This window comes from Aulostomus chinensis, chromosome 20 (genome assembly GCF_037954235.1).
Source record: "Aulostomus chinensis isolate RoL2024-O1b breed Wild chromosome 20, RoL_Achi_v1.0, whole genome shotgun sequence".
Taxonomy (NCBI): domain Eukaryota; kingdom Metazoa; phylum Chordata; class Actinopteri; order Syngnathiformes; family Aulostomidae; genus Aulostomus; species Aulostomus chinensis.
The window spans coordinates 13,786,214-13,811,343 of NC_141339.1; the positions used below are offsets into that span (position 1 = coordinate 13,786,214).

At 44.0% G+C, this 25,130-nt stretch overlaps 1 protein-coding gene across 2 annotated transcripts in view; it reads right to left on the reverse strand.

Moving 5' to 3' along the window:
- Nucleotides 1–398: 398 nt before the first annotated feature.
- Nucleotides 399–25,130, reverse strand: part of sesn1 (sestrin 1) — a 51,206-nt gene continuing 26,474 nt past the window's right edge. Inside the window, exons 1-9 of one of the 2 annotated variants that reach the window (XM_086188647.1) lie at nt 4,833–5,029; nt 4,181–4,246; nt 3,891–4,091; nt 3,621–3,803; nt 3,125–3,361; nt 2,696–2,950; nt 2,422–2,612; nt 2,186–2,330; nt 399–2,089 (exon numbers count right to left, since the gene is read on the reverse strand). In XM_086188647.1, the coding sequence (XP_086044773.1) occupies nt 2,003–2,089; nt 2,186–2,330; nt 2,422–2,612; nt 2,696–2,950; nt 3,125–3,361; nt 3,621–3,803; nt 3,891–4,091; nt 4,181–4,246; nt 4,833–4,934 (1,467 nt within the window). In that variant the 5' untranslated portion in view covers nt 4,935–5,029 and the 3' untranslated portion in view covers nt 399–2,002. Of the gene's footprint in view, nt 2,090–2,185; nt 2,331–2,421; nt 2,613–2,695; nt 2,951–3,124; nt 3,362–3,620; nt 3,804–3,890; nt 4,092–4,180; nt 4,247–4,832; nt 5,030–25,130 lie in introns of those variants that run through there. The other variant, XM_086188646.1, reaches the window with a different exon arrangement.

Consider the following 25,130-nt stretch of genomic DNA (forward strand, 5'->3'; position numbering starts at 1 on the left):
CCTCGACAATAAGAGAAACTTTGATCCGGACCGCGCCACAGGAAGAGGAACCATCACCTGGTTCCAAAACAGTTCTCAAGTTTAGTACAGTTAAAATGAAATTCACGAGTCAAGTCTTTACCGATGACAAACTGAACTATTCCCCTGAGTTCAGCTGATGTCAGCTTCACCTTCGCGATTAACTTTGGAACGCGTAGGAAGATGAGTCACCGACATTTTGCTTTCTTATCACCTCAGGTTGTTCATTTTCCTGTTGTGCAGCTGAACAGTGGAAGTGAGCAGCCCGGTGGTTTCTCTGATTGTGCTGAGTGTTTGATTCCTGAATTGCATACAGGCCTATTTTTCCACCATGAATACAGTCTCAAATTATTCAGGAGAACGCTACAAATGATACACAGTTCATTATCAGGTTTTTTTTTAATCTTTTTTTTCATATTTTTTTTCATATAAAAGTGTCAGTAACTGACATCAGAAAAAAAACTCCCGATTCCTCTCAGATCACCTCCAATTGTACCATTCTTTCATCACCACCTTCTTCATCACTCATTCATCTGTCCAACCCCTCTCTGTTCACCCTCAGAAGAATGCAGTACTGTACTGTTTTTTTTTTTTTTTAGTAAACAACAAAACAAGGCCGAGGTCTCACACCTCTGTTCAGATGGGTTGGTTTCTTTCTTCTTCTTTTTTTTTTTTTTTTTTTTTACACAAAGCTGCTTTTGCACTGGTTAGGTTTCCCCTTCAGGGGAACAAGCACAGCCACAGCCTTTTTACGTTCAAACACAATTGGGCATGTCGGGGGGGGGGGGGGCATCCCAAAAAAAAGTCTGCTCACCAAAGAGCACTTCTTATAAGTTTCTTTTTAAGAGAAAACAGAGGAGGTATTTCTTTTACTGGTAAAATTCACAACCCAAAAGCTTTGAAAGTGTTAATGGTGGCCAGGCAGCTGGGATAAGCGGAAGACAGATAGATGTGGTTAGGGTAACCGGAAGCAAATCCCTCCTGGAACACCTGGGCTCTTAACTTTCTTGCTTTTTCTTTTATTTTTTTGATAACCCCACCCCTCTCCTCCTACCAGAAAAAGTAGACATCATCAACAAATGATAAACAGTTATCTCACAATAACAGAGCTACAGCAGAAGCAAGAAGTCTTTCCTTCAAAGTGCCTCGCTTTTTTTTTTTAACGTGAAATTCTGTAATTTCTGACACACACACACACACACACCATGACCAACAGATTCACCCACAAACATGTGTACAGTCAAACTCAAAAGGGCTCAGACAGTGTTCTTGAAGTTCCACGCACTCCTCAGATTAGCTTACATTGACGTTTTAAGGACAAAAAGGGAGGGGTTAATGCAGTGGATTTGAATGGATGGGGGATGAGGGGATATGGGGGGGGGTGTTTGGGGATCAATATGACCCCGCTGAATATGAATATGGGAGCAGCAGCATCAGCACGTATGCACACTGTGCTGGATAGTTCAGGCACACGTAAAAACACCGCCTAACAAAATGCTTCCATCTCCAGTTACCACATCTCTTGATACAAAAAATGAAATAAAACGAGATTTTAAAGAAACTACACAAACAGTGACGACAGAATCAAAGTGCAGACGAGTTCCGGCTGCACAGCTTTCTGGGAATTCTCTAGCAGTCTTCAGTCAACCGGGAGAACTGATGCGGTGCACGCTGGATGTTCACCCTGTGAGAGCAGGAGTTTGCCCCAGGCTGCCCTCCCTTGGTCAGTTTTGGCACTGCAGACAACTTCTGTATCCACTTGATGCTTCAGATGATTTTCCTCCCGTCAGTTCTCTCACTCTGGTTTGTTCTGATCCTCTCCTCAGCATCCATCCAGCCACTGCAGCTCACTTTTCTTCCACATTGTGTCCCCCACCTCCACTAAGAGTTTTTTCTCCCCCCCCCCCCTCAAACTGTCCCTTCATGAACATTAACAGTAAAAACACAACTATTAAAAAAAAAACAAAAAAACGCCAAAAGCACTTCATGTCATGTAGCGGGTGATGGCTCTCAGAGCGTATAACAGTTCTGCCTGCATTCGCGCTTCCATAAGAAGCAGATTAACGTGGACCTGCGGGAGACAGGGGGGGGGGGGGGGGCATCAGTTGACAGTGGAAACACTGGTGTTACTGGGTGATGCAGACCAGACCAGGAGTGGAGATCTCACCTTCTCAGAGTGCTGAAACTGCCTCCAGAAACTCTCATACATTCGTTTGGTGGTCTTCTCAGGACTACACACCATGGTCTTAATATAGATCTTAAAGCTACGGTCCAGGAGCTGGTTTATCTCCCCGTAATCATAGTCGTCATACCTGAGCCAGGAGCAGAACACGAGGTTAGGAACAAACCGCCGAGAGATAAATACTTCACCAGACTGTGAAAGAATATCAGTCCTGCTGGTACCTGATGCCGAACATGCAGTGGATGTAGTTCCAGATGGCTCGGCGCAGCATACTGGTGTCCACATCCTTGTGTGTTGCCATGGTATTGTAGGTCAGGTTGTAAGCCATTTGGAACTTCTCATCCAGCATCTGACCCACATCGGGATACAGTCTGTTGACTAAAGAGAAGCCATGGTCCTCCCAGCTGTAGTCCTGGACAAATGGAGGACAGGTTAGCAACCCTTCTCTCAGGAGCAGTCGCCTCGTACGCACCAGAGAGTGTGTGTGACCTCTACCTGAACTCTGAAGGTGGGAACATGCTCCCCCCTCCGTGAGAAATCCTTGTAGCCATAGCTGGGGTCCTCGAAGTGTCTGGAGATGTCTCTGGAGGGGACCCACTCCTCGTCCTCCGCTGTGACCACCAGCATGCTCTCTGTCTTCTCCCTCTCAAAACGAGTGGCCATCTCCTCTTGGCTGGCTTCCTCGTCGTCACGACACTCCTGCAGCTGCTTCATACGCTCCATCAGCACCTCCACCTCGCCACACACGTCCTGAGAAACATCCAGCACACGCCCCGTTAGGGAAAGGAGTCATACGTGGTCTAATCTCCATCAGCCAAAACACACACGTGCAGGGATTATACCTGCTGCCTGGAATTAATTCTCACAAGCTGCTGAGAAAATAATCACCTCTCTCCCTGCACACATCACTTCTTTACCGCTTACCTGGTTGCCAAGTGAGTCGTCATGGTGATTAGCATGACTGTTGCCGTTGGCAATGTCACAGACGCAGTACTGGCTGAGGGAGGGTGGTCTGAAAGTGTGTCCGCCGTCGCAGTGGATCTCGGGCATGATACCGCAGCCGAAGGTGAAGGAGGCGAGGGAGTGGTAGTGTGTGAGGAGGACCACGGCGTGTATGAGCTCCGCCAGAGACCAGCTGTGTTCCTCCGCCTTCAGAAGACGCTGGAAAATGTGTTTAAAACCTTAGTGTGTGAGGCCAAACGATGACTTCAATCACAGCGACCTTCCAAAAGGTGGGAAAAAGTGGGTTTTTTTTTTCCTCCTCTAATCCAATTCATCTTATTTTGAAGCTCCATCACCCTTCATCTACCCTTCACTCTGCCTTTACGACTCGGACGTGCAGCCCCCACCCATGATCTCAGCTGTTACATAAGACTTTAAATGTCCACATACACCCCGCAGAACAAGCCCACCCTCTCACCTCGATGTGTTCCTTGGTGAGGAGCCAAGGTCGGTGGGCCAAAACTTTGTTGAGCTCGCCGAGCTGCTGCAACTTCTGCGGGGCTTCGTCCAGGCCGTTGAGCCACTTTGGGTCTCCTCCAACTTGGAGGAAGTCGTTGACATGCAGGTTGACCAAGTAGGAACACTGATGTCTAGCTGCCGCCTGCAGGGTCAAAAGCAGCAGATGTCAAAAACAGCTGGACGCAACTCGGGAGAAGCAAGCGGAGGAGAAGGGAGGGGATGTGCGCACCATGATGCCGATGTAGTGTCGGTAGTGCAAAGACAGGGGTCCGTCCATCTGCAGCAGGTAATGCTGCGTCCGCAGGAAACTCTCCAGGTACTGTGGGTGGAAGCCCATCACCAGGGAGATGTTGTCAAGGCGACCGAGGGCTGCGAACGCATCCTCAAATATCGACTGTGTCCTGGCGTCCACTTTACTGACTTGAAGAATCTATCAGAAGAAAATTGTTACAAAAAACGTTTCACAAATTAAAAATTAAAAATAAATAGTGAGATGTTTGTGACTTGATTGAATTTTACCTCTTTTTCAGGGATAAATCTGCTTGGTCCGTTTCCGAGAGGTCTTGGGATTCTTACTCCCAAGTCCTGCAAGACACAAAAAAAGAGAAAAATTTGTTTTTGTTTTTTTTAATGCATCGGCAGCGTGACGAATCACCTTGCAAAAGTACAACTTACGGATTTAACCGTTTCAAACTAAAATATATTCTCATTAGTCTTGTTTAAATGCATGACTCCACAAATGAGGGGCGAAGCAAACATCCAGAGTGACCCTCCACCATCACTCAAAGACTCGTCCAAGTCCTCCTGTAACTTTCCGCTGCTAGTCGGGACATGTCCGCCCGCTGCCCCGCAGGGAGCACAGCGGATGAATGAGTGACCGTGAAAGGCTTGTTTTGTTGTTTTAATAATGACAGCAGATTTTAAAACGTGCAATGAAATAAACCTGAAAACGGGAGGCGAGGGAGGAGGGAATAAAAGTCAGGCACGGCTTCTTGTGCGGTGACCTGACTGATAAACAAGCCCGGACAAAAGACTGCAGTGCAGCTGATTTACAGAGGAGAGCGAAACAACAAGTCGCCAGGATGATGTGACAGTTTAACGGGATCGAGCAGCAGGTTGAAACGTCCCATTTAACCCGTTTTGTTCTCCCGAAGACTTTTTCTTTCCTTACCTTTTTGCTTAGCCGTTCACAATGGGCGCATATCTTTAACAGGTCTGTCACTGCAAACGAATTATTTTCCACGTTTTCAGCCGGTGCGACCGCGTGCCTCATCTCGTATCTCCGCGGAACTTTAATTATTCTAACCGTGTATTTCAAAAAGGGAGAGAGTAAAAAAAAACGACTCCAGGATGGCTCTTTTTTTCCTGCTCTCTTTGTTCCTTGAGGCGCTGCGCTGAGTGCTCCGGTAGTCAGCTGTTGCAGCCCCGCAGCAGAGTCCCGTCCTCGCTCGCTCATACATTCGGTAAATAAGACGAGCCTCGCGAGATTGACGCGCGGGGCGAACCAATCAGAGGCGGAAAACAGACTCGCGCCGGCCAATAGCTCCCTGGAGGAGGCGGGCTTAAATACGAGGAGGAAGGAGGGGGGTCCAACACGTGAGCTATAAGCACAACCCCCCCCCCCCCCACACACACACACACACACCCCCCACCACCACCCCCTTTAAGAAAACATCATCACTTCTGTCTTTTCTTTTGTTCCCCGCTGCCATTGATCATGACGGGATTGACTGATTGGATGGCAGCCATTAATTCAAGGTGCCTGATTTCACTCTGTAATCATTAATTTAATCAATGACGGCCTGCAGGAATGCTAGAAATTAATGCATCTGTGTAATGTGCATTCAATGAAAACAACCTAAAGCCAGCTGTGGCATGCAAGAAGCCCCCCCCCCCTCCCCGTCTCTTATGGAGCAACAGAGGCAGGTAGTGGTCTAGATGGCTCTCATTTGCAGGACCTGCTGCTGCTGCTGCTGCTGCTGCTGCTGCTGCTGGGACAACAACAGCAGCCATACAGTTGGTGGGTTCAGCCTATCAGACCACAGATAATACCACCATCCTTCCACTAATCAGGCCGGCTGAAAGACTCCTTTAAAAAGCAGGAGGAGGCCCCAGATAAGGAAGGCCAGCTCTTATGACTTTGTTTATCCCAGCCTGACAATAACATAACTGCTTTATCACGCACTGGCGGTAGGAAGGTCAGCATTCGCTCACATTAATATCAAACCAGAAGGGGACAGCGTACGCTCCCATGTTGCGCTACACTGTAAAACCCAAACTATCAAGAAGTTCTAAGCGAGGCTCTGGGTAAAGTTTGAGGTGTCACAGAGAGCAAAACATCACCAGAGAGAAGGTGTTTAGATTTTTAGATCTTCTCATCTCTAGTAACAATGACAATGTCAACAAAAGAAGCTTTATAAATACTAAAATAAAAAATAAAATAAAAAACAGGCTATTGACGTCACACAGCTGCAAATTTAATACGATAATGACCAAAAATTAAGCACGCAAGACAGAAGCAGAAGTAAACTACACACAAAAAAAGAGAAAAGTTAAAACGCAAACAACGCCAGACAACATTTGTCTCCGTGCAACCGAGGGCACCAATCTAAAATTTTGCCCGGAGCTCTGGCCCTTTGGGGATCACATGCATCCACATGCATCCGCATTAAAAAAAACAAAAACAAAACGAAACATCCCCATACTGACTAGCAAAGACACACACACACACACTCATATATGCACATCTGTGTGAGATTTCAAAATAAAATGTTTCCCAGGAAAAACAGAAGAGAAATGTCACATGACTGGTTTTATGGGAAGAAAAGGGATCAGTAGTTTTGATTGTTGGGAAATGGAAGTCCATCGAGTAAAATTTGGTTTAACACTGCTTTTTTTTTTAACAGCAGTCATGGAAGTGTGTGACTACGGTGTGTGTTTGGGTGAAGTGTGAAGGGGTGCCCAGTAAAAAGTCAACAAACAAGTTAGATTTGGTTTAATGAGGAGAGCAAAGAAAGGGCAAGTCTGCCCCTGTGCCCTTTGATCAAGAGCCTGCCTGGCCAGCTTGGCAACAGACTGCACGTCTCCGGCATCGATAGTTGGATAGCCCAGTATTCAGCAGGTTCATTGTGTGGATCGAGCCAACCAACCCCACCACCGCCAACGGCACCACCGTCACCCCCTGCTCCCCCACCCCGCCCCTCTCTCCTGATGCCACAGGGTGGGGTGTGGGGCAGCAGTAAACATGTTCCCAGGGCTGGAGTCAGCACTCCCAGAGCTGCCGGGAGCCCCATGGCTCAGCAAAGCTGCAGAAGAGGCTGGTCAGCGTTAGGGCTTACGACACACCAAACCCCTTTCACATAAAAAGCGCTTAGGCTCGGGGGTCCAGCTTCACAGACGGGGCCAAACACTATTGTCAGTGTCCGCACTGACTACTCTGTAGGGCTTGACTGTACTCACATCAGGAGTGTGTGTGTGAGTGTGTGTGTTTCAGTGATTCAGGCATATGCTTCTTCTCACTGAGGCAGTTATTACACCTCCAGCTTGTCGTCTCTTAAATCCTCCACAGTTCGTCTGCAGTTGCTTCCCTCAGCTCGTTTATGCACACACACACACACAGACACACACAGACACGCATACACACACACACCAGATGTTGTAAACAAGTCACATGGATTCTTAAGAGGCAAACTGGAGAGAAATCAAATATTATATAGAAATATTGAACTGATCCAGCTGGTCATGTGACACAGACACATAATGAACGATCTCGCGCTAGTTTCACGGTTTATTTCCTTCTTCTACAAATTTACATTTGATGTCGCATATGACTGACAAACAAGTTCCAATGTTATGATTAACTAAACACACACACACAGGACTGCTTTGAGATGTGTGTGTGTGTGTGTGTGTGTGTGTGTGACGTTGCAATTGCCACCTTAACCACTAACATGTGCCAACCTGGAGATGATACCGTGTAAAAACGATGGTCGTGCTGTTGCTACGGGCACTTGGTGCACCAAGGTTAAAACACCTGTAGCCAAAAGAATTATTAAACATTAGTTTGGAAACTAATTAAATATGCTTTTTCTTATTTTCTCTCACATATACAGAAAATTGGCGCCACAGACGTGTTTAAAGTCTTGTCACTGTTTCATACCCTTTGACTCGCAGGCCTGTTTGACCTGAGTTTCTACTGACTGCTATCAGCATACACGCTGATGATGTTGGACATAATTTAGTCCGTTTTTCAATGATATGATTGCACGTATTTTCCACTAAAATGTTACGATGCTCAATTAGAGTGAGAAATGAGGACATCATCTATGTCACGGTTGTTCCAGCTTATCCATAATTCGAGTTCACAGGTGCAGAATGAGGTCAGTTTAATTTACACAGCATCAAATTTAAAATAAAACTTTATCTCATGCCACTTAATAAGAGCAGGTCTAGAACCACCCTCTTTAATTGAATTTAAAGCGATCCAACATTCAGCAGGACTTGGCACGGGTGGCGACGGAAAAACCGCATCAGGCACACAACACTGATGAACGCAGGACGCAAGGTAGCGCTGCCAGGTGAAATACAAAGATTTTAGGAAGTCTGTGTCTTGGAGGATGAGCTGTGGGGCTCCATAATCATGCAAAGCAACTCTTGTTAAGTCCCAGTAAACAATAGAGCTGGAAATGGGGAGAATAGATCCACTTTAACAATGTTTTTAACATCTGATGAGCTGGACAGAAGCCTGAACTCATTTCCACTTCTTTTTATAGGACTATCTTCATAGAAACTCTTTCACGGTTATTATACCAGGGTGTTTTCTGTTTGATAAATGACATTTTTCATACGTCAACACACGTCAAAGTGTCACGGAGGTGCTGCAAAGTTAATCCTAGCTTCCTAAAGTTCACCAGATCCAACACCTGGAACTGTCAGTCTTGTGGTGTCACATTTTCATGCTTTAGAGGTCAGAAACAAGCTACACTGAAATACTGCCATGGTGTAACAAGTGAGGTAAGACAGGATTCACAGTGTGTTTCTATGTCTGCTAATGCAAGACTTAAACACACGATTCAGATAAAGGGCATATATAGCTCGATGGAGTATATTTGGACTCTGTTGAAAGAAACTTTTTTTTTTTTTTAGAATATGCACTTACTGTCAATTCTCCTTGGAGCCAGACAAGAGGATAAATACCCCCCCTTTCATGTGTATGTGCATTAGGCAGCTGAGGCCCATGCTAGTTAGCTTAGCATACATCCAGCATAAGTCATCAACTCTACTTTTCTCAGAAAATGATTTTTTGTATAAAAACATGAAATGACGAGCATAGATTCAGATACCCGAACTACTTTCCTGACTGGTCGCGGTAATTTCATGCATCTCGAAATGTCAAACAACACAATGATGGCTAGAAGAGCGACTGCTGCTACCGATCATGGTTGACTTTGTAAGAAAGGATGAGGAGGATTACTGCTGGACAAACCAAGATCCAGAACCTGATCTATTTGAAACAGAATACACAGAAGAAGAACGACAGTTTTCTCAGATGTTAAGCAGGCGGGACAGAGGTATGCCAACACCCACTAGCAGTCATTGTGCTAGGCTAACTAGCCATCAGCTGATCTATGTGGATCTAATATGCAGAAAAGAGAAGTATCCGTCCTCTTGTCTGGCTCCGGAGAGGATGGAGGAAAAAGAACATGTCAACATTTCCTAAAACATTGACATGTTCTTTCCATTCAAAACCTGCTTCCATGTGCAATGATTGAGAAAACAACACTTTTGGTGCAAAAAAAAAGTGCATAGCTAGATAGCTAGCATAGCTACATTTGTCAGGTTCGATGGCACAAGAGTGAATCTAAACTATTATAATTTGCTTCAACACAAATAGTTTCTTTAAGATTTAACTCTCTTCTGTCAACAATTAGTTTGTAAAAAGTTTTATAAGTAGAAACATACGGCAGTTGTATTTTTTCGTGTTTGTTTATGAGAGTGGATCATAATTAACAACAGCCTTTAACCAATAAAGACCAAGGCAAAAAAAAAAAAAAATCACAAAGAGAGCGGAGGCCACGCCAGACGTAAACTCTGCACATGTGTGTCTCAGTGCTGCGGCTGCTGTGTTTTCTCAGGCAGTTGAGATGTGAGACGGAGCGCAACACAAAAACTGCAGGGATGTTCAACAAGTGGCAGAAGTCCACCAAACCAGTTCGAACCTGACCTATCAGTGCACAGAAGAGAGGAAGCAGAAAACTCTCCAAACCTGACATAAGCCTAGCAACAGGCTTCCACCAATCACAGGGCAGGACAACAGTTACAGGAACCAATCTTCTCTTCTCTCTCTCTCTCTCTCGTTCTTGTTTCTCTGTTAAAAAGAGAAGAAGAAAAAAAAAGAGGAGGAAAAAAAGTTCTGTCGAAGTTCACCGAACAACCTAATCTGGTCTGTTTCATAGAAAGTGAAGTATTTTACTGCTGGATTTGTCATACTTGATACCAATGTCTCCTAACTTCACAGTAAATACAAAACCACATGGTTCAGCTTAGCCCGAGGCCAACAACAGCAACTCAGAAAAACAAGCCAGGATTGTTTTTTCCATCTTGAGCGCGTTTTAAAACAAGTGTAAACATTTTATGAGTGCACGGGGAGGAATACATTAATAAATACAGAAGATTCACAAATGTGTCGCTAGTTGAGTCAAAGAGAAAAAAAAAAGTGCAGATTCAGAGGGTCTCTCTCTCTCTCTCTCTCTCTCTCTCTCTCTCTACAAACACTGCTCTGGGTTCAAGCCTGTTCATCTATCACTGAGCATTTGCTTAGTACTGGAGGGTTAACCCTTAGCTGTCCCTCCCACCAGGCCACACAGCCAGCAGTACATTTCCCCCTCATGACACAGGAGCATTGTTAACGTTTTATCAAGTTCTTTTCATTACTGTTAATTCAGCTTTATTTTAAATGTACAGTTGTGGGAAGAAACTGGACCAGCGTTGCCTTTAAACCCTCTCTTGACTGACTCCTGGCCCCCTTTTCTTGTCTTTTCTCCCCCAGCTGTCTCCTCTCTGATCTGTGTGTTTTCTGGCATGCTATCACAGTACAGTGGTCTCGCCAAAGCGCCGGCTTTCCTGACAGGAGAGGCGTGCCCCCCCCCCCCCCAGCGATTTCTGGGACCAGCATACAGCAACACTGGGAGGAAGCGGCGTTCCCTGGATTCCATGAAAAGCAGGGGAACTGCAGAGACTTCAGGGAGAACACGGAAAAGAAGAGGGGTGGAAAAAAAATCCAGGGGAAAGAGGTATCTGGGACAAAAGATAACCTTTTCTTTATACCAGTCAGGCGTTAACATGCATATAATAATCTAAACGTGCAATGTGCTACAGTTCAGGGGAAAAGGCGTTGGCCTGCAACCCCTGTGTGCACGTGAGGAAGAATGAGTTCCCGGGGATGTTATTCTAACAGGGAGAGGGCAGCTGTCACAATACAACAGGCTCTGAGAGAAAAGAACCCATAGAAAAACTGAAAATACTGAACCATCCCCTGCTATCTTTAGCCCAATACGACACAATGACCATAACTCAATTGGGAACTCTTTTTCTCGGCCCTCCCTTTTGTAGATCAATAGGAAATGCAAGTGATAAGCCCCCCCCCCCCCCCAAAAAACACAGCTGAAACTACAAAATATTGCTTGAATATTTGAGATAGTGAAGAGACGTGTGGTGAAATCTAGGGCAGGCTTATCTCTACTACTTCACAAACACAAGACTAACAAAGCTGACCTTATATCAGTATTGCGCCTCGGACGACCCAAAAGAAAAAAAAAATCAGCCCCTCTGGTCTGCGGTGCACCCTCCTGGCATGCACAGCTGTTTTTTTTCCTCTCTCCCTCTCTCTTTTCTCTGACAAGTCCTCGGCTCTGCTGACTGTGCAAAAAATGACTCATCTCACCGGGACGCTAGCCAAAACTTTGTTGATCATTCCCCCTATAATTCTTAATGGGCACTGTAAACCTAGCGCAAAGGATATGGCCCTCAACCTGCTTCTTTTGTCAACACGGAGATTCACTCTCAATATAAAAAAGAAGTTTATAATGATAATTCGAACCGCAGCAAAAACAGAAGTACAAACTCGATGAAGCGCTGCGGGGCGTATAAAAACAAGGGAGTCAGTGAACCTGTGCTCTGTAGGAGAACAGGAAGGGGGGACAGTCCTGGGAGCTCAGTTCCAGCCTGAAGTCGGCCGGGTGAGACAGGAGACGCTAACAGTTACTGATCAAGACTGAAGTAACATCATAGATACTACAGCAAACATCAGGAGCTACAGTGGCCAGTTTCACTTCTACCCTTCACTCCTTTTTTTCCACTATCCATCTGTACCTCCACTGGGATGTGTTCTGATTGCTACACCGGAGAGGGGACGTGACACCACCGCTCTACTTTAAGGGAGGGGTGAGGAAGTGATATGGCCTAATCGTTGCCCTCGGCACCATTTTGGCAGTGTACTGTTACTTCATTAATAGGAAATGAGCACCAGGACTGAATGGTAGAACAAAATGGCTGACGGAACCTTATTTCAGTGTGACATCATAGCTCCATTAATGTTTAATCTGTTATGAAATGTCTGTTTGATTAACCGGGGAACCGGATCGACTCTGTCAGACCTCTTCGCTCTCACAACACTTCTAGTGATTTTATTTCGTTGATGCCCCTTTTGACATTAAACAGAGGAGACAAATATGTTTTTTTCTAAATGAATATTCTTAGGAAATGACTGATACTGCTTTTAAAACACTTCGACTTCTATTTTATTTACAGTTTTTTTTTTTAATACTCTATTTACCTCCAATGCAATCAAATGCAACGTGCTTCAAACAAAGCCAACCTAACAGATATTTACTCTTGTGGGCAAACTCTGTACAACAGCTATATGTGCTAACTGGGAATAAATCTGGCCAAAGTTGAATCCCACTGAATAAACTAGCTGCTACCATTATAGACTAACCAGATGCACAACAGAAATATCCTCAGCCCTCTCCTGTACCTCTCTGGATGACTCAGTTCTCTGAGATATGGCACCAATAATATACACAAACTTGATGCGTGCAAACACAACGACAAGTAGCAACGTATATAGACTGATAGGTGTACATGCATGCGTGTTGAGACTGTACCCAAAGAGTTCCTCAAATATGAAAACACAAGCACATGACGGGAGATCATGAGTTTGCACTGTTGAGCACAACACCAAAGCAGAAAATGCTTAGCTGGTCATGTTTCTTTCACTGGCTAAAATAGTGGTTAGGCAAATATGCTACAGTAAGTCTCACTGGTGCGTTATAGTCAATATTTTCAATAAATACAAGAGTTAAAGGATGGCCTTTTTCCATCAATGGGATAAAACGGACTGTTTATATTCTACCAGTTTACATCCTTCTATGACCACACAAGGTTTACTTATGCACCAATTCTTCGTCTTTTTAGAAACTCCCCATGGACCTGATAACCCTGACAGTTGTGTGTGTGTGTGTGTGTGTGTGTGTGTGTGTGTGTGTGTGTGTGTGTGTTGTCCTCTGTTTAATGCCACAGGTAGTGTTGGACATATTTGCACTGTGGTTAATCTATTACAGACCAGCAGGACCAAGAAAAGAACAAACCCACAGCTGAAAAATCTTCTGTATTCTTTCCCCTCTGTGGATTCAGGTCCAGTTTGAGTCTCATTTACTTTCAAGTGTCAGATACAATAAGGAGATTAGACTGGTTTTGTTCAGTGTCGAATACACTTATTGTATTACTGTGGTGATGAAAACATGTTGTCACTTCATGCAGCTATTAATTATTCATTGCTTTTCACATGAGAAAGTGGTTCATTTATATTTGAAAACTTAAAGCTTAAAACCTCTGCCCTTTGTTTGCCTGCTCGCTCACAAAAAAAAGAAGAACTTTTTTTGTGAGCGAGCAGGAGCATCAGTTGAGGAGGAAGCTGTTACATTTTGGAGCAGGTATGTTTAAAAAGGGTGAAAAATGAGCTCTTGACACATTTAATTTGGCTGAGCTCCTTATGCCTGACAGCAAGACTGAGTGCATTCTGCTTTGCATTAGTGTTACAAACAAGCATTAAAATAAACTACTGTATACTGGGACATACTCATTAACAAGTTGTCTTCCATTACCCAAATTGGGTACAGACAACGGAAGCCTGGCTGTGTTTGCAATGAATTCATCAATGACGAGTGCCGAGGCAGTTTTTGATGTAGCAAACTCAGCTACATTTTCACTGCGGTTTGACTTAGTCAGCTGGGAACTAATTGTGTATATCCACGTAAGTTTTTTTAAATGAGGAAAAAAGTCACAGGGAGGTGAAGCCTCAGGTTATCGATGACGGTTTGTGGTCAAAGATAAAGCTGTTTTAGCTTCGGCGCAGATTGCTGCAGATTTGTTTCACAGACAAACGAACTAAAACGTTTATCTTGATTCAATGCATGAATTTACACTCAAAAACTAGCAAGTAACTGCTGTAATTGGGGTCAATCATGAGCGATTATGTCACAGGTAATGGATGTGGAGGTTAAAGAGGGCAACCCTGATGAATGAAAAGACAGAGTGGAAAGAGTGATGAGAGAGGAGTGATAAAAGGTAAGGAACAGAGAGCGGTGATTATTTGACTAGTTTGCAGAGAGACAGCGCCTCGTACCTTATCATGGATAAGTAAACACCCAGCACCGTCTGGAGTGACATCATTGTCCCAGAGAATCAATAACCAACCACTTCCTGTGCAGCGGGAAAAATCGATGACTCTGTACACTAGATTACCTTTTTGTGCCCACTCACCTGAGGAGGTGCACACAAACACACGCACAGTTGCACACAGCTAATGCACACACTGCCGTACAAAGCACATACGTGGGGAGCATTAACAGAAACACTGTCACACTTTTCTCTTTTTCTTTTGTTTTTTTGCACCAGACAAGGTGGAAGAGTATTTGTGCAGTGCAGAGTCAGCCTATTATGGGATTAGCAGTGGCCGCAGACCTACTGCTGGGGTCTAACAGGGATAATGCTCTGGCAAATCAGATTTCTATCAGGTTTCCCACCTAAAAAAAAAACTAAAAAAACAAAGCAGCATGGATCAGCTCCAATCTGTAATTCTCCCACATTCCCCTTCTCTCAGGAGTATTTGTCAACCTCGATCCTTCAAGCCTGCTTTTTGATTAATCTACAGAATATTATTACGTAATAGGATCTGAGTTCAGGCTAAAAAATAAAATAAAATAAAAGGAGGTAATAAAAATGAATGAGTGGAGCCAAACAACATGTTGTACCACACAGGCTTTTGGCATCGCTGGAAGAACTTGTAAATTTTGTCATCCATAAATGAGTGTCTGGTATGTGGTCTAAAAAAAAGAAGAAAAAAAAACTGTAGATGGATGTGCTGAAGATTGTTTCGCTCCCGGCAAGTTTTCCCCATGTGAACCGTTGCGGAGGAAAAGTTCAGTGTCATCGGTGCGACTCTCACACGGCAGTTTCTGTCATTTCAGTACGAGCAGCGGAAGAGCAGACAGCGAACTGACAGCTCCCCATCACCTGTGTGCATGTGTGTGTGCGCGCGCGTGTGTGTGTGTGTACATGACTTAAGCCACTCTTTGCGGACACAGACCACACATCACACCTGCAAATTGGAGATCAAATCCATGCTCCCATCTTGCTAAAACTCAGATTTTTGGGGTGAGAAATTACAGTTCGGATTTTTGTAAACAAGCCCCTAAAATCTGAGGGTTTTCCTGAAAACACTTTAACTCTATCTCTCAGCATCTAGGGGCAACCCCCCCCCCCCCAAAAAAAAAAGCAGGTTGATTTATTCTATGTAAAATTGTTTCAGATCTTACAGGAAGTTATAACCGATATGTTTGTGTGTTTGACAAAGGAGAGACAAAAAGGAAACAGACGGTTTAGAAAAATATGAAGCAACACGAATGTTACATATCGCATGAAGTGAATGCAGCCTGAGAAAAATGTGAGATTTATACTCTCGAAACCTTTAAGCTCGGAGTGTTAGCTTCCTGAGCTGAATAATATGGAGACGAATTTCATAATCACGTACAGTTATGTACATTTCTCTCGTTGGAGGTGAGAGAGTGTGTGGTTAGCTGCAGCAGAACTTTAAGTATCAGTGTGTGTGTATCAAAACATGCAGTAAGCTAAAGCGACAACCTCCGCTCATCTTCACCTGGGGCACCGCATGTCTGGACGACTACATCCTGCCAAGATGCCAAATGCCACAGAGAAGGGTCCTGATTATACCAGTGTATGCATACAGATATCACCATCCTTTTTCATTTCTTACTTCCACACTCCTTTGTTATTTGAAAAAAAATTCCACTCCTTCCATCCAACGCGATGACGCACCATCACAAGCAGACAAAACTGTCTGGAAACAAGTGTGTGACTTGGTGTCAAAGGCCTTTACCTGACCCACCTTTCACACACTCATTTCCCTGACTTCTTAATGTTGGCCAGTGATGATCCTGCTTGATCCATAACAATAATAGCTCGTATCCCATTTCCCTCTGTCTGTAGAGGAAATCTATCCCCTGGTTTTCGGCCTTAACTAACCCTTCTTTAGAGACACACTCAGCACGCATCGTGCCAAAGGCCGTCCTGCTGTGCGAGGGTGCGTTCTCTTCGGGACTCCCACAGGAAGGCTGCACACAATACTTGGCTCTCCTTGAGGTAGACACACATTTACTGCACAGAGGCACGCACACACAAAGACAGATTAAGAGAAACTTCAATACTTGCACATAAAAGGAAAGCACACAATGCCTCTTACACTTAAATGCAATGTGCACGCACGCACACACACACACAGTGTCTCAAGTAGACAATGGACAGTGGAACTGTGCCATAAGGGAAGGCTGTTGTCCAGTCACTGGGCAACTGGGGCAGCAGATGGTCATCTTCCCTTCCACTAACATCAGCCTGCAGAGAGAGAGAGAGAGAGAGACAGAGACAGAGACAGAGAGAGAGAGGGAGAGAGAGAGACAGAGAGAGAGAGAGAGAGAGAGAGAGTGTGTGTGTGTGTGTGTGTGTGTGTTGGTTGAGTGGGGTGGAGGGGTTTCTGTCACTGAGCGAACACCTTTCACCGAGTACATGGGAATGACTCAGCCATTACCCATGAAGTAAATGAGCTAGACACTGATTATCCTCAAGTTTGCATGGAGTTACAACACAGGAATGGAAAGTTTGCTAGACTCATATGTGCGGCAGAGGAGCAAGTGACCTGCACCATTTACCCCACAGAGGGTCTCTCTTTCTTTCTGTCTGTCTTTCTTTCTTTCGTTTTTCTTTCTTTCAAGAAGCTCCAAAAGTCACCTAAACAACGCCGGGTAAACCACCAACATAGCAGAAACACGGATGCTTCGGTGCAGGAAAGAAGTAGGGGAAAGGTCAATTCTGCCATGAAGAAGAGAAGGAAGAAAAAAAAGCAGAAAGGAAGGTTTCATATCCTGTTGACCAGTTGCTGCCTCTCAGCATGAAAGTTTTGATAGGAGAGCATGCAGCGGTGTGTGTATGCAGAAGTGTGTTTGTGTGTGCAGGGGAGGGAGAGAGCGAGAGAGAACGAGAGAGAGAGAGAGAGAGAACGAGAGAGAGAGAGAGAGAGAGGAGCAAAAGCCTCTAGACTGGAAAAAAAAAACTGTTTATCTATTTGCTCATCTCAGCTTAAGTTAATGGAGGAAAAAACAACATCCCTGCGTGTTTCCCTCTCTAGTTTCTATCAGGATGAATGTTTTAGGGCAGCTAACCCAAAACAACAAGAGTCATCTTACATAATTAAAGGACGTATTGGCTGCGGCAGGCCGGGGCAGATGACATGAACTAGTTGTGTAAAAGATGTAAAGCGCAGAAAACAACTTTGCATGAATGGTTCCACTGTGTGCACAGAGGGAGTGAACCTCCTTCGAGAAAACATGTTTGTTAGAGAAAGTTACATCACAGTGGTGGTATGAGAGCTGGACGAGTCAGGGGGAAAAAAAGAGAGGGAGAGAGGGAGAGAGTGATTGAGAGGTCAAAAAAGAGTGGCAGCATACAGGAGGGAGACTGAGAGGAGAAGCAGAAGTGGGTCATTATATATTTAATTGAGTCAGTGTTTTTCACCTGACAAAGCAGCACCTGTACTCTCAGTCGAGCTGTTTACGTCTCTCCTGTCAATCAATGCCACCGATTTCCCCACCTTCTCCTCATCCTCATCTCCTTTTGTTAATTTGTTTCTGCGTTACCTTTCATCTTTGCCTTGGAGCAACTCTACTGCTGGTTGTTTTTCTCAATGGGACAGCCGGGAGGAATGTGGTCAAAGCAGGATTCGCTACACACCTGTGGCACACTGACAACATTATTAGTGATACTGTGAGGCAGCTACCTGTATGTGAAAGTCAAACAAAAGAAAAGGTGAGAGATCACTGCGGCGCTGCAAAACGGCATCGCTCGTTATCCAAGTGTGTTTCTGGGTATATTAAAGGGTGCAAAAAAAAAACAAAAAACAAACAACATGGACGTTTTATTGATAGCTACAAGGCGCCTGCGGTGATACCAAATTTTCAAGTTCCTCTCCTCCCACACAAGATTTCTAAGAACATGCTGGTGGATTCCTGAAAAACCTGAGGCCATTCTGCCGTTCAGCGCTTAACTATTTCAACAGATGTGAAAAACAATATCAAGTGCCAAGTGCTCTGCACAAAGAAACTGATTTACCAGTACAAATATGGCTCTATAGGGAGTCTTTGGAAATACTGTAGGCACATCCTATCTTTCTTGTTTTTCCCCCTCTCCGTCCTCTCTCTCCCTCCATCGGTGCCCCCTCCATACTCCCCTTCGCACAAACACAGCTCAGAATAACATGCCTTCAGATTGAGCGAGGCAAAAGAGGGCTGAGAGAGAAAGAGAGAGGGGAAAGGGGGTGTTGGTGGGGGGGGCTATATATTAAGCCATGTCTCTTTCCCTTCGGGCTCCCAGCAGACTCAGCTTGGGTTTGATAAATAGCAGGCCCCCTCAAAGCAACAGATGCTACGGCTCAAACCCCAGCAAATTTGTCAGCTCGTGAAAAAAAACAGTAAGCCTTTAGCAAAGACACTTCATGGCTGCTCCACATACAGAGCAGCGTAGAAACATGACAATTATGTACAGCAGACATGAAAACAGGGGCCTCCCCTCTATGGCTCCACGGCCCCCCTGCTGAGCATGAAACCCTGTTATAACGGGCCCTCAAGTGTCCAGATGCCACTAGGGAGGTGCAGCGTCTTTGTCCAGCTGATTAAGGTGCTGGTGGATATCGAGGCATTTGCATCTTTCATCCTCATATCTGCAATCGTTGCTACTTTTCCAGCAATGAACATGTGAGGTCAAGGCAAACTCACACTCCCACAGCTGAATGAACACATCTGAGAAAAGGAGGAGGTCAATTTGTTTTCCACAGTGTTTTCTGTGAACACCGAAAACTTCTCAAAGTGTTATTTTTTTTGTTTTTTTTTCATAATGGAGACAAAGTGTTTTCTCTTTTGAAGCCAGGCTTTTTCTTTAGGGGACGTTTGCAGCCCTGTCTGAGGAGGAGCTGTTGTTGTTGTGGAAGTTGTTTTGTTTGGAGGAAAAGTAAAGAAAGGGGGTACTGTGTGATGTTTAGGGACAAAGTTTTGGTTCCAACATGCAAATGAAGTGTTTGATAAGAGGTGTTGATCAAATCAGAGGTTTTTAGTGCAGCAATGGTGTGTGTGTGTGTGGGGATCTTTAAGCAAGGGGGACATTGTTTTAGAATCCCCACAGTCTGTCTATGAGCTTTGAATAACCCTTATGGAAAGACTGTTATTTAAATCACATATGTATTAAAATATCTACAGCGACAGTCAAGAGTTACATCGATTGTCTGCATCTCACATGACAGTTGTGTGTCTGTTTTTGTCGACAAGTTGCTTTCACAGCATCTGTATTTAGACATCCTGCTGCTGGATTTACATCTTCCTGTTTTGTTGTGCCTCTGTCTGGCTTTTTATACACTGGATTTCCCATTTTATGAGGAAAATATGTGAGGAACTGTTGCTCGCTCAGATTGTAGCATGTAGGACATTAGTTGGGCCTTAGGTTCAATAGGTTATCTGTGTGATGTATGATGTTTCTATGTGGCTCTTAGGAGTTAGATATGAGGACAGGTTCACTTTCCTCCTGGTTTCTATAGTAACCATATATAAGCATGCATGAAACAGTCCCATGACCTCAAACAGGCCAGAGAATCCTCCAAACTGATCAAGGTTGAGTGCCACTGACTGGCTCACCATCTGGAGCAGGGGCGTGAAGGAGCACAAACACGACTGGAAACATAATAAATGCAACAAAAAAGTTGACATTAGCAGTTAGCTCACCAAACTGCCTGAAAACAATCTCACAAAGCAGCTAGTATGACGGTAGACTCCTATTCTTATTGTGTATTATTTCAACCTCTCCACCTTTCTTCCATGTTTATCTTAATATGGTGATATCTTGATTTCTACTTCAAATGGACCTATCTGACTTTGTTGTAAGGACCCAGCAGGTTTAGTTTATCAACTTTATATCATCCAGTGCAGCCTTTAAGTTGCGCATAACTCATCTGTTGCAGGAGTTTTTATGCATTGCTTGTGTTTATTTAAGACTGGTGAGGCTAGAACATAGTATTTCCTTAATATTAATGACCTCTAACATGCTCAATGAGGCAACTACTGTACTTGCTTTCCGTCCCACGATCATAATGCTTACACCACTTTTCATAATGCTGCTGGATCATATCCAGTGAACAGGCCTCTCTCACTTACAAAATAGCAAAATACACTTTGGCTTGTGTAATACCCGTAAAACAAGGAGCCAATAAAAAGGCCTGCAGGGGTCAAAAAAACAGCACCCAGACAGGAAGTGCAAACATTCCTCCATGATGCAACATTTCACCATTGATGCAGCACTAACTGCAAGAACAAGAGCCAAGAGTTTGTTTTTGTGAAGCAGCAGAGTGGATCCTGCTGGAAGGTATCCTCGACGAAGGACAAGGTCTGGTCAGGTGGAATTGAACGTGAGCGAAACATTTGTTTTTTAAAAAAAGAAAAAAGATGGGAATTCAAAGTTACAGGAGATAGGCGGTTTTGTGACACTGTTTTCTCAATCGCTGACATCACTGCGTGGGAAAGTAACTCTGTGTCTTTTCTTATCGCTCTCTGACCTCAGATGTGTCAGGTAGTGTTGATGTGCACTGAGGTGAAGATCAAATCAAAACAACGCCACGATGTTCCATTTGTTCAAACGCAGCCTTCATTAACACCTGCATGTGCACGTGTCATACGTGTCCATACAGAGATACACGCCAACATACACAATCATTAGATTTCATTGAGTTGGAAGACGTGAAAGAAGTCTGACTAAGATCGGGGCCAAGCAGGAAGGCAGTGGAACACACCCCTGGATCTGAACAGGAAGCAGACAGGAAAAGAGGACTCTGACACACGTAGCCAGAGAGAGTTTCAGCTGCCTGGTAACCGCCTGAACAATGACATACATAAATGTATGACACATCTTCATAGAAAGACAGCACATTGGCTTTTCAGTTAATTATTTATGTAGCTTGCCAGTTATGAGAAGCTAAGTCTGCAAAAGAAGCTGATCTTATTATTTAGGAGATTCACCCCCCCCCCCCCCCAAAAAAAAAGGAACCCTCAGGTCATTATCTCACTGGGATGCATCTAAGCAGGTACATTTGTTCCAAAACAATAAATAGGAAAGTACTGCATTTAAATGAGACAATATTATGCTAAAAAAAAAAAGTGCAAGGGTACACAAAAGTGAAAAGCAGTGGTGATAAACTATCTTGAATGTCTTCTATGTTTTCCTCTTTCACTACTTATAACGGTTGCAACTTATTTCTCATCTGCTGCTGCTGCAGATTTCTATCTATTGACAGGAGACAGCCAGATATAAACTCATATTATTACATAAATATGTATATCTACTTCTGTATATGAGTCATTACGACTTACACGACCACAGCTGACAAGAATACAAAGAACCTGCTGATCAGGCTGATGAATAGCTGTGACAGATAAATAGTTAAGACTTGACGGCACTGTGAACTATCACTGTTATCTGTATTTGCGTGTTTTCAGTTGTGTTTGAATTCATTCAAGCCAAGAACTCAAAGTCTGAGGACACAAGGAAGTGCACAGACATCCTCAGCAACGATCTGCAGGCATCCAATACTTGTTGTCAGAAAACACAAGCAAACACACACACTAGATAGAGAAGCGCTGCCTGGGGTCTGGGCGGGGTGTTGTTTCTCACAGGCATGTTAATGGGCATGTCACCATAGCTGCTCCCTATATTCCCCTGCAGTCGTCTGACTTCAGGGTCAACAGAACCTCGAGTGCCCTCAGGAAAGTGTGTTTTAAGTGTGTGCATGTGTATGTTTGCATGGAGGCTGTGCGTGTATGTGCATGTATGTGTGTGTGTACTTCACGAGCTTGCTTCATCTGAGTGTTTAAGTCGCTTTACTCTTTGTTGTTATGTTACGTTACATTTTACGTGGACTTGAGAACGAATAACTTATGTAGCTAACAAACCAACAAAACCCAGTGAGAGTGAGATGATTTCCAGAAATAAATGACAATCCTAATGTGATAATAAATGTGACACTCTAGACATTACTGTCAAAAAAAAAAGAAAAAAAGACAAAAACCTTTTCAGGAAATAAATAAATTCAGAAGTTCTACTGTCACAACTTAATACTTCAGCCACCACCTTTACTTTGGGTGTTGGACGCTTAAAAGTTATGGAAAATTTTTGGGAAGCCATACTCCAGAACCTACTTTTTCCACAAAATAAATGGCGAGAGGAAACATACAGTTAGCTAGACAGATAGCTGATATTTTCTAGAAGCGTAAACAAACGTATCAGTAATGCTACTTTTTCTGTAATCCAGCACCCTGAATGTCTGGTTGGATGAATCTGAACTCATTGTGGTGGCACCTGATAGTCAAAAATCATTAAAAGTACTTTCCAATCACTGACCATCCACCATGGCAGCACAAGCAAAACTACAGACTGTGTAAAAGTAAAAAGGAGCATATAAATTAAAAAAAGGTTTACACAGAAATATAAATCAAGTTTTTTATTGTTAAATTACTGAGAAGATTTCCCCAGAGGTTTGTTTCTTTGTTACCTTTACAATAACGTCTTAAAAAGCAGCCATTTGATGACAGCAGCAGCATGTTGACATCCAAGAACTACAATAGATGATGGTCATTTAGCTGACACAGCACGTGTATGAAAGAAAAAGTGTACCGGTGTATCTTTGTGACTAATATTTTCCTGATCTTTGCTGCGTAGGAGCCTTCTCTGAAACAGCTGCACAGGCGATCAGCCAAAACAACCACTCCCTCTCTATCCTCAATCACTCTGGCTTTCCATTGTCCATTCAGCATCTCCAAATGTGCACATGTTCCCATTCTCCTTTCATTCCCAGTATTATCGCACCTCTGTCACCTCCCAAACCCCTTGACTGTGAGCTCTTCTTTCCCCTCCGCCTATCTCTTTCCCTTCTCTTCTTTACGGAGACGGAGAGCTGCTGACATTGATAAGAAGATGTAGACTCCTCAGCTAATACAAGGAAAACACAGGGACAAAGTTGAGCAGGCACATAGTTCCTACTTCCCAGAACTCCCGCCTGGGTGGTTCAACTCTATATTGATTTCCCTTTTCCTTTCTCCGTGACTTATAGCTGTTCCCATGGCAGTATCAGTGTTCACTGTGTTTCAATCCTCCTGGACGCTTCACTGTTTATATTTCAGCCAAAAACCTGGGTATTAAGAGAATTTTTTTTTAATTAACTGAAACTAAAGGATGGGACTTGTGCAGAATGTCTCAGATTAGTGTCAGGGCACATAAATAAACCTCCTGGAGTCGTCACTATTACCCCGGAGTTACATAACGATGAGGAGGGGTGGGGGCATCACATGACCCTCAGCAGGTTGCACCTCAGATCATTTACCCAGAAAAGCAGCTTATTACAACTGATGGCATGTACAACTGGGATGTTAAGGCAGCATTTTGGTTCTTCAAACACCTTCGCTTTAACCTTTCAAGAACAAAAACTGTTGAAGGGATAACTGACTCAAGTGTTTACATTTAAGCTTTCTGAACACCGGAAAGGAACATCTCAAGCAGACCACTATCACAGGGAATTTCATATGAGGGAGAGATGGATTCTTATCTCTTTTCGGCAATTTGAACTTACTTGCCAATTTGGAGTCAAGAGAAAAGGTTCTGTGATGAACTCAGCGTGATAATATTATACACGCAAACTAAACGTGAAGCATTTTTTATAAACAGTCTCAATGCCCAAACACTTTTAATAAAAGCTCTTCAGATGTCTTTATAGCATGAAAACAGTAGCAACACTGTAGAACCTCATTTCCTCTTCAGTACAAGCAAAGTAAGGGAGCATTTCCACTGGCTCACTTCAGCTCGGGTCGGATGGGGTCAGGTGGGGTTGGGTCAGGTCGGGTGGGGCTCTGTATGGGTGCGTTTTCACTAGCACTGGGTATCATATCAGTGTGGGTGGACTCACCGGCCAAGAGTTCCCTGGCGTAATTTGTGTGCGACACAACAACAACAAAAACAACAACAACAACAGTGGAGGACATGAAGGCAGCATGATGCCTGTTCTCCGTCAGTGATTTTTGATTAAACTACAAGTAAGGGACTACAGACAGGCAAGGCTTCAAACAGCGAAACAGAGCACCCACAAAAAGTATAAAAGACTTTACCAAGCGCTCGACCAGTATTCTGCTGAGGCCAAGATGATACGAAGTAGACGACATAAGCGGGTAAGTTACCCAATCAGTGCCCCGCTATGTGTTTATGTCACATTTTAGTCCCTGCTTGGCTCGCTTGGAACCCCAGCAGAGTAGGGACCAAAATGGTAACAGTTTGTACCATGTTGGGGCCAGTGGAAACGGGGCAAAACCAACTCGACCCCACCCCACCCGAGCCAAAGGAAACGGGGCCAAAGAAACCCAAACACTGACAGTGATGCCTGAGCACCTACATACCAGAGGAGAAGATGCTGGATTCATCCATGGGTATAACTCATTCTCTAATAAAGCTTTGGCATCTGTGAGTTTTCTTCAACCGTGGTGTATAAGACTTTAGCTTACTGGCTATGGCTGCTTTTGGTTTGCATGATGTCTGATGAAGGTAGCGCTTCATATTTTACACTTTAAATCCTATAAGGAGGCAGGAAAACAAGAAGTGCTTATTTCTTTAGCACGGCTACAGAAGTAGAAGAAGACAATATCACAAGGTTAAGAGGTTTGTAGAGAAATCACATCTCCTCGTGTCTCACTATCGCCTCCTCAGGAATAACATGCTACTACAAGCTAAGATGGACAAGAGCTACCTAGTTAAGTTGATTACA